This window comes from Manacus candei, unplaced genomic scaffold, assembly GCF_025592945.1.
Source record: "Manacus candei isolate 608988 ecotype Guabito, Panama unplaced genomic scaffold, ASM2559294v1 h1tg000023l, whole genome shotgun sequence".
Classification (NCBI taxonomy): Eukaryota; Metazoa; Chordata; class Aves; order Passeriformes; family Pipridae; genus Manacus; species Manacus candei.
This window is the reverse complement of record NW_026138071.1, coordinates 7,995,555-8,004,702: the sequence shown is the minus strand read 5'-3', so window position 1 is coordinate 8,004,702 and position 9,148 is coordinate 7,995,555. Positions and strand designations below refer to the sequence as shown.

At 59.7% G+C, this 9,148-nt stretch overlaps 1 protein-coding gene across 2 annotated transcripts; it reads left to right on the top strand.

Moving 5' to 3' along the window:
• The first annotated feature begins 4,375 nt into the window (after positions 1 to 4,375).
• LOC127471211 (gap junction gamma-1 protein-like) lies at positions 4,376 to 8,962 on the top strand. 2 transcript variants are annotated; one of them, XM_051787925.1, is made up of 3 exons: positions 4,376 to 4,470; positions 6,680 to 7,875; positions 7,978 to 8,962. In XM_051787925.1, the coding sequence occupies exons 2-3, from the start codon at positions 6,705 to 6,707 to the stop codon at positions 7,983 to 7,985; spliced, it is 1,179 nt and encodes a 392-aa protein (XP_051643885.1). In that variant the 5' UTR covers positions 4,376 to 4,470; positions 6,680 to 6,704; the 3' UTR covers positions 7,986 to 8,962. The 2 variants fall into 2 exon arrangements, with proteins under 2 accessions (XP_051643885.1, XP_051643886.1); XM_051787926.1 differs by having other exon boundaries at positions 4,406 to 4,463.
• The last annotated feature ends 186 nt before the right edge of the window (positions 8,963 to 9,148 follow it).

Genomic DNA, 9,148 nt, shown 5'->3' with positions numbered 1-9,148 from the left:
TACATTAACTGGCCTCATTGCATCAGCTGGATGTGTGCAGTGGTCCCCTGGCACAAACTGCCTCTCCAGCACTGCAGGCAGCCCCGACCAGGACTGTGTAGGATAGCTGGGGTTTGCAGAAAGGTGGGATATCTGTTGAACCAGCGGCAGATATCTTCTGCCCGTCTCGGTTTTGATTATGCAGTCCTCCGGCTGTGGTCTCAAACAATGTGGATTTTCTCCCTTTTTCCTTTCTCCTTTTCTGAGTGCTCTGCTAGCACAGAGCAAGGCTGGTCTGAACCTCAGTGTTTCCCTGCCTGTGCCTACCTGGAGTGGTCTCGTATCAAGGTGTATGAAGCTGGAGGGATGCCCAGGCTGGGGTGGCCATAGGGCTCTAGAGACAGGCTGCAGGCAGCTGTGGGCTCAGGCTTCAGGCTGGCCATTGCCATGAGCCTGAAGCTACTACCACTTTTCCATGGGCACATACCAGCCCTGCCTTAACCTGTTGTTCAATGCCTCAGTCACGAGTTTCAGTGCTTTCTGCTGCATCTGCCTGCCCTCTAAACAGTACTGCCTTGAGCATTCATAGCCTGTGGGTCAGCCCCCTTGCACTATGTCGAACTAGTGAAGCCTTGTTTCTAATCAAACTGGGTGACTGGAGTGACTGGTTATTTACTTCTGGCAGAATATCCCCGCTGGCCTCATCTCCAGGGGACTAGAGATGTAGCAGTAAAGGGTACATGTTGCTTGTGGCTCATGGACCTGCCTGGCCAGCTCCATCCCTTGGAGGTGCCAATGCTCCTTACCCAGCATAGAGAGCAGTATCCCAGGGCCATGTAAACCCCTTCCCTGTGGGCTGCCCTCCAGCTTGGCTGGCAGAGGAAGAGCAGCCAACACAGACTGGGCTTAAGTGCTGCACATGGTGCTGGCAGAAGTCAGCACCTGGGAACTGGGAAGAAGACCCTAGCATGAGAGAGGTGAGCAGGGGCTGTGCCATGTACCCCCCACTGTGCTGCATAATCAAGTGGGGGGGTGAAAGGGAAAGGGACTTTATTTTGAAGCCATCCCAGCCCGTGTTGGAGGGGACAGTCATTGCCCTTTATGCTCTTTCAACAGAGTGTGCCTCTGCCTGTTATCAGAAGGTTATTAAGCTAGTTATGGAGCTGTCCTGTATCAGGACAAACAGTCCCTAATAGAGCTGTCTGCTCCCTGTCCCAGTGCCAGACAAGTTGTTTAATCTGGGAAGAGGGTGTTTGCTGCTGAGGACACATGCTGCCTACCTGCAGTGCCACCTGCTCATGGCCCTGCTCGGTGAGGGTGGAGCTGGCTCCCTCGCCCCGCTGCCAAGCACCAGCTAGGCATGGTCCATGTCGCCCCACAGCAAACACACCCAGGATACCCAACCCCACCATCTGTCTCACTGCCACCATCCCCGAAAGCAGAGGCAGTCATAGAAGGGCCCAGCCCATTCTGCTCTATTGATCAGAGCAGAAACCGAGGCTGCTATCAAGATCCAGACTGAGCTGCACACTCCCTGCACCCTGTGTCTGGCAGCTGAGGCAGGGGCTGGCAGTGCAGTCGCAGAGGGTGCCTCCATTGCAGCACTGTGGCTGAACAGTGAGAAAGAACTGCTTGTGCGAGCTCTTGCCATGTCCCTCCTGAGCTGTAGTGCTTGTCCCAGAAGTGGATGTTCTTCTTATCCCTGTGCTTATGCTCCCCCTCAGCCACTATCTCTATTACCAGCTCCCCTTGCTCTTGCTGGGCTGTGCAGCTGCCCTGTCATGGCTCTGCTACACAGAGTCAGTAGTTTGGGGCTGATCCTGGTTTTTGCGGTTGGTGACGGTGCCCCTGTTTCCTCTGCAAAGCTGATCTTCGAGCCCACGATGCTGCTGGTCTGGACATCCTTCCTGCCCACGATGCTCTGTCAGCCTCAGCTGATGTGGAAAGGGATGTGGGTAGGCAACGCCCTTCATCCACTGTTCCTTTCCCGGATGATGTGGGTTTGCCCTCTGTCCCAGGCTGAAAGGGCGATGCCTCTGTGGGCATTTGGATGTTGTAAGCTGAAGAAAAGGGTAGAGCCCGGGAACACCCAGGGTACCATCACAGGGGAAGCTGGAGGGCTCTGATGCCAATGGCCAGATGCTGACAAGCACAGTAATGGCTGTCCATGGGATGGGCAACACCACCCCCTGGGCTTGGCCCCCCAAGGCAAGCTCTGTCCCACAGTCCAGGCATGGGCTGAGCTGTGCTGTGCAAAACTGCTGCAGCAGTGGTGCCTGACCCCACCCAACAAGCAGCTTCATTCTGGGTTCAACAGCTTCAGTTTGCAGAGCCTCAGGGGTCACACTCCTCACTTTAATGTGAGGCTGGTGAAACGGGGGCTTGTTCTTAACACGGTGAGCATCAGAGTCAAAGGGTCACATAGATCCTTTACCTCTGGCAAACTCCTTGGCTATCCGGAGGTGAAGCCAGCTGGAGGTGAGACCTGGAAGCACTTGAAAACTAGTGGTGACTGTGAGAAAGAAAGCCCCAAGCCACTTTAATTGCCTGGCAAGAGCAGGAGTTTCAACATAGGCAGTGTGCTGCTTGACATCCCCAGCATGATGGGATGCTGCCCTCATATTGGTAGCCCCCTGCCCTGCTCCCACCTCTCCATGCTGACCTGCAAAAAAGGGGGTTCCTTTCTGGCCTTGAATGCTTCCCTATATCCTTCCAAAAGCTTGAGTCTCTGTGCTCAACTTAATGCCTCCCTGCATCCATGTCTTCCTGTTTCTCCTGACCTGTGATGGAGATTGTGACCAGAGTGTCTGTGCTAAATCTGAAGCATGCATTTATTCCCTGTACAGAAACGTTAATGCTGTAGTTGCATGCATAGGAACAGCATTCAATGGAAAGCGTTTCTTCATATCCAGGTCAAATCCCCTTTCTTCTGCAGCAGCTCTCCCTCCATAAGAGGGGACTGACACATTCATGAGCTGGGAAGAAGGAAGGATTGAGCAAGGGAGCTGAAAGCAGGGCTCTTTTGCCCAGCCTCTTGTGCACACACCCACACCCATGTCAGGGTGCAGCCCATTGCTCTTGGGGGTGCTCCAGTAGCCCTCCCATGTAAGAGCACCAAGTCTGTGCCTGGGCTCTGCGAGTGCTGTTACAATACCATGGTAGCATTGGTGACTTAGGGAAGCAGCAGGGCTGCTGCAGAGTAACAAAAACCCCACACTAGATGTGCCGGCCACACTTCCTACCCCTCTCCTTGCCCCAGCCTCAAGGTGTCAGTCCTCCCCCAGCCAGCCAGCCCCTAGTGCTGAACCCACCAGTGCTGAAACCACCAGAAACCCTTCTGCAGAAGGGACCACATGTTTCATTGAGGAGAAGCAGCATTTCATGAGCTCACGCAACACAGCTTTCCCCTGAGTGTTTGGGTTGTGCAAGGCTGCTTGGCATCCCTCCTCATCCCCACACCAGGGCACAAGGACAGGATGCTCTATCCAGGACATCACTGGTGTGGTTGGCCCACCAGCATGGAGACTCAGCACCAACAAAATCTCCACAGAGCCAATTTTAGCAGTGCAGAAAGTGAGCGGTTGGGTTGCTTGAATGGAGGGACAGCCCCACTGCTCCAGAGTGGTGACTCAAAGCCACTGCTGCCATTGTGCTGGCCTTGGGGGAACAGTGCTGACTATAAGGGCATATCTGGAGGTACTGCATGGTCAGCCCCGTCTTGCTGCAGAGACCTGGTCTGGAACACAAGAAGCAGCACGGGCTTCAAAAGGTTTGAGGCACATTCCCACCACACAGACACATCTTCCTCTGCGTTCCCACCACGTCTGAGGCCACGCCATCGGATCTCTCCTTTCTTCCATACTTTCTCTCCACTCGGAGGAGAAGAATGCTACGAGGGGCCGGAGCGGTGGCTCCCTCCTCTCCCTCTGCGGCCGGGCTCACCCCTGAACACCCCGCGGGCTGAGCCGCACCCGCGGTTCTGAGCGTTCTCCTGCGGTGGGCAGGAAGCCTCCGCTTCGCTTCGCCTCCCGGGAGCGGCCTGCCGGGAGCCAATGGCTCCGCGGGGGCGCGGGGCCGAGGGCGGGAGCCGGACAGCCGGCGGCTGGATGGAGCTGGTGGGGCGGGAGCCGCCTCCGGGCGAGTTTCGGCCGGCGCCGGCCCCTGCCCACAGTCCTGCGCGGCCTCCCAAGCCGCGGGCGGGGGGGACCGAGGGCGGCACCGCCCGGGGGGCGCGGGACCGGCCGGAACGGGGCCAGAGCTCCGCGCCGCGTGGCGCGGCCGGCGCGGAGCGGGGCACTGGCAACGGAGCGGGCCGGCCGGTGCGGGGCGGGGCGGGGGTGCGGAGCGGGGCGGTCGGTACGCACCGGCGGGCGGGGGGGCGCGGGGCGGGGCGGCGCGGCCCCGGGCCCCTTTGTTCGGCGGGAGGCGGCGGCGCGCCGCCCCGCCGCTTTGTCCGCCGCTGCTGGCGGGAGCCGCTCGTCCCGGTGCGCCGTGAGTGGGGCTGCGGAGCGGGGGGCTGCGGGAGGGCGCGGGGCGGTGGGCAGGGGGAGGCAGGTGGGCAGGCGACGGTGCCCCGGGAGGCGAGAGCCACAGGCGTGGGATGGGGCGCGGGCAGGGAGGATCGAGGGGCTGGGGGTCTCGGGCAGGCGGTGGGGGCAGCTGGGCATGAGGCTCCCGTTGGGCTGGAGTCAGTGGGACTGGGGACCCCGGGAAGGCTGGGGTTGTGGGCTGGGTCCCCAGAGTGGCAGGGGTCAGTGGAACAGAGGTCCCCGGGCGGGCCGGGGCTGGTGAGCCCCGAAGTGGCATGCCTGCTGCTATGCTCCTGGGCAGGGGAGACTGGGGGCCCTCGACAGTGCAGTCAGGGGTGGAGGTGGTTGGGGGCCCCAGGTAGGGGGACTGGGGTCAGTAGGGCTGAGACATAGATGTAGGGCCGAGCCAGCGTGTGTGGTGCTAGTCCTGACTCCCAGCATGGCCAGGAGGCCCTGGATGGCTGTGCCCCTTGGCAGAGCTGGACTCTGGCCACCTGCCTCTGGTGGGGGAGAAGCTGAGGGCAGCTCTATATTGCCCTGGCCATGCCCACTGCTGCTGCCATTCCACGCTGCTGGCCATCTCTATGTCATTCTTCCATGACCACCACTACAGTGCCAACATGTGCTTTTGCTTTCCATGTGCTTGTTGCCTCCCAGGGCTGCCCTCCTGCCTGCTCCCCTCACCTTGTTCTCTGCCCCAGCCCTTCACCCTCATGCTAGGGCAGTGTGCTGCTGCAGACAAGGGCTAAAGGAGGCACAAAGCATCCTCCTTCCAGTGAGGTGGTGGGGGAGAGGGCCCTTGTGGTACGGGGCAGCAGTGAGATCTTGCAGGGCGTTTGACTACAGGAGGATGGTGGCCCTGATGGGCTGGGTTTGGATCCCCAGTGCCAGCCTGTGCCACCTCCCACAGCTCAGCAGGCTCTGCTGGGCACCAGGACGTCAGCAAGAGCATGTCTCCAGCATGGATGCTTGTGATGGAGGAGCTCTTCTGTTTAGGTGGGGTTGGTCAGGAGGCAGGCTGAACTAAGCCTGAAAGATCCTCTTATTCTGGACAATAGTGGCATGAGTGCAGTGGCAGCGGTCATCCTTAGGGACATGCCGTGGCTGGAGGTGATGGAATGGGGCTGGCAGGAGAAACTGGGGATGCATCCCCTCTGCTTGCCCTAGGCAGCCCTGCCACTTGCTGCCCTTGCATCATCACATGCACAAGCTGCTGAAACCAGGGGTGGCAGTGAGGTGTCTCCTCTTGTGTCTTCTCCTTTGGCTGGGAGCTGCGATGTGGTCCTTGCAATTTCCTCCCCGCTCTCTGGTGTCAGCTGCTTTGCCAGGGCTTTGTGCAATTCCTTGGCTGCCCCACGCTGCCCCTTGCTATCACTGTCCTGCTTCCTGTTCCATTCCCCCTGCCAGCCCTTGCCATTGGCCTTCAGGCTGCTCTGACCACTGGCCACTGTGTGCTTTGGAGGCTGGGGGTCCTGCAGGAGAAAGGGCACAGCACAGAGATTTGGAGGGGCAGAGTGATGCTGCATCTCTGCTGGCCCTCAGGGGAGAGCTCTGTGGGGTGCAGAACACCTGGTTCCTGAGCACATGGTGGGGGTTGCTCCTCAGGGGATCCCCCCTTGGCCAGGGCTCAGGGCTGGCAGCTGCAGTGGGCCAGTGGGGCTGCTGCATGCCCTCTAGGGGCCTGTGGACCCCCATGGGAGGGTGTGGATGCTGTCACAGGGTGCAGCATTGATTGAGGACCTGCCCAGGGCCAGATGGCAAATGGGGGAGAGGATGTGGTTCTGCCTCTGCCTGCCCCCTCACAGTCCCCAGCTGGTACTGCCCTGTGCTGACGTGTTTGGCTGTGACTGTGCTGACTTTTCCCCTAGATGTGTCCCTGCAGGGAACCAGGATGTCCCAGCCTTTTCCCAAGTTCCGTCCACCCACCTGGCTGGCGACAGGGCGGGAGCAGGATGCAGATGGGAGCATAGGGAGGCATTGCGTGGTGGTGGACAAAGTTTTGGGGAGATGGTTGCCTGAGCAGGGCTGTGTTTGTGGATCTGTGGGTAAGGGAAGGGATGTTGGAGGGAAAGGGAGCAGGAGGGAGCTGAGGTGGGATCTGGTGGACTGGCAAGTCTTGTGAGGTGCATGCACATTCTCTCAGTGCCTGTTTGCCTGCCCCTTCCCCACAGGGTTTGAGTCAACTGCCTAGCCAGGATGAGCTGGAGTTTCCTGACACGGCTCCTGGAGGAGATCAACAACCACTCAACCTTTGTAGGCAAGATCTGGCTGACTGTTCTCATTGTCTTCCGCATCGTGCTGACAGCCGTGGGGGGTGAGTCCATCTACTACGACGAGCAGAGCAAGTTTGTCTGCAACACACAGCAGCCGGGCTGTGAGAACGTTTGCTACGACGCTTTTGCCCCCCTCTCCCACGTCCGCTTCTGGATCTTCCAGATCATCATGGTGGCCACGCCATCAGTGCTCTACCTGGGCTTTGCCATGCACCGCATCGCTCGCATGCCTGAGTCCTCACGGCGCCGGACACCAGCAGCCCGGCGGGCTCGCATGCCGGTGGTGCGCCGGGGAGCCGGGCGGGACTACGAGGAGGCAGAAGATGATAACGAAGAAGACCCCATGATCTTTGAGGAGATCGAGGTGGAGAAGGAGAAGAGTCCAGAGGGCGGAGAGAAGCATGATGGCCGGCGCCGCATCAAGCAGGATGGGCTGATGCGTGCCTATGTCCTGCACTTGCTGTGCCGCTCACTGCTAGAAATGGTTTTCCTCTTTGGGCAGTACCTGCTGTACCGCTTTGAGGTGAGCCCCTCCTACGTCTGCAGCCGCAGCCCCTGCCCGCACACCGTCGACTGCTTTGTCTCCCGCCCCACCGAGAAGACCATCTTCCTCCTCATCATGTATGCTGTCAGTGGGCTCTGCCTCTTCCTCAACCTCTGTGAGCTCTTGCACCTTGGTGTGGGGCGCATCCGTGATGCCCTGAGCCAGTCTGGTGGCCCTCCGCTCCCAAATGGCGACAGTCCTGCACCACAGTACTCCAAGAAAGCCCCCAGTGCACCTCCCACCTACCACTCGCTGAAGAAGGAGCTGCCACAAGCCCCACTGACCAACGGCAAGCTGGACTACCAGGAGAGCCTGGCCCAGGGGCGCTTCGCTCTGGCTGGGGCTCCCCCGGCACATGAGCTGGACCGGCTGCGTGAGCATCTGCGCCTGGCCCAGGAGCACCTGGAGGTGGCCTTCCACCTCCAGCCCCCTCCGAGGCCCCCCAGCCCTGCCCGCAGCAGCAGTCCTGAGGCCAACGGCATTGCTGCCGAGCAGAACCGCCTCAACCTCGCCCACGAGAAGGGGACCACTGCCTGCGACAGGACCACGGGTGAGCTGGGGAGAGGGCATGGAGGGGTGCTTCTAGGCTCCCCTGGAGAGGGGATGCCATCCCACCTGGGGCCGGGACTAACCTGCCTCTTGCTTCCCACAGGGCTGTGAGTGCCACCAGGGATGACGGCGGTGACTGCTGGAGCGGCTGCCGCCGCCACCATGGGACAGGCGTCCTACCAGGAGTGTGGGTTGGAGGATGCCATGTGCCTGCCCAGCAGGGCAGTCTGGCAAGCCCTGTCCTGGTGGGCAGTGGAGGGGATGGGGGCCATGGGGTTCATTCCTACTTAATTTTCAAAAAGGGAATATCTTATTTTTGTACATTTTTATAAACTCATCAGCGTGTGCACCCTGGCATTTTTATACTCCATCCTGATATCCCTTCTGGGCCTGTGCTCCCCCATCTCCCATTTCACCCTTTTTTCCTCCTCCCACACCCATTTTCTGCAGCATGTTCTCCTCACACCTCCCTGTGCCCCCTATGCTAGCTGCCACCCACTGCAGCACCGTCCAGTGCTGTGCATCTGTGGGTGATGCTGGTGATTTTGGTACTGCCCCCAAGGTGTGGGGCTTTAGGGGAACAGGCTGGGGGTCTGGCTGGCTGGGCTGAGCTGTGGGACAGAGAGCTGGGCTGGCATTACACTTGAAGTGGAGGGGATGGAAGGGGTCCTGGCAGCACTGCTGCTGGAAAGGGCCAGTATGGCCATGCTGCACAGCATCCTGGCACGGGGCTGTGAGCTGTGGGCTGGCCTGCTCAGAAATGTCTGTGCAGAGGTCAGGGGCTGTCCTTCCCGCTGTCTCCGCCCTGTCCTGGCAGGTCGCCCTTGGACCAAAACTCATTTCCTCCCACTCTGCCTGCGGGGCTGGGACCCCCCACACAGAGCCAGACCCTGGCCCCACAGTGTGGGGACATGGTGCCCCGAGCTGGGCTCGGCCAGGAGCCAGTGGAGCATTTCTTGTCATCTCAGCCTGGGTCACACGGGGACTTTTGTAGCGTTGTTTTTTACTCGGAAATGATTGTCACTGTTTTTCTTCCTTTTTTTTTTTAATATCTATATTAGTAAAGGCTGAAGACGTTTTGTACTGAACTGCTGCATCTGGTCCTTTGGGAGGAAGGGGTGGGAAGGGAATCCTACGTGGCTGGGCTGGGACCTCCCTGCTGCCCAGGGTGACTCAGTTGTTCCCGCTCTGCAGAGGCTGTGACGGGGCAGCTTTCATCATCGGCCTGGTGGAGAAGAATTGCTCTGGCTGCATTCCTATTTGGCCCTATCCCT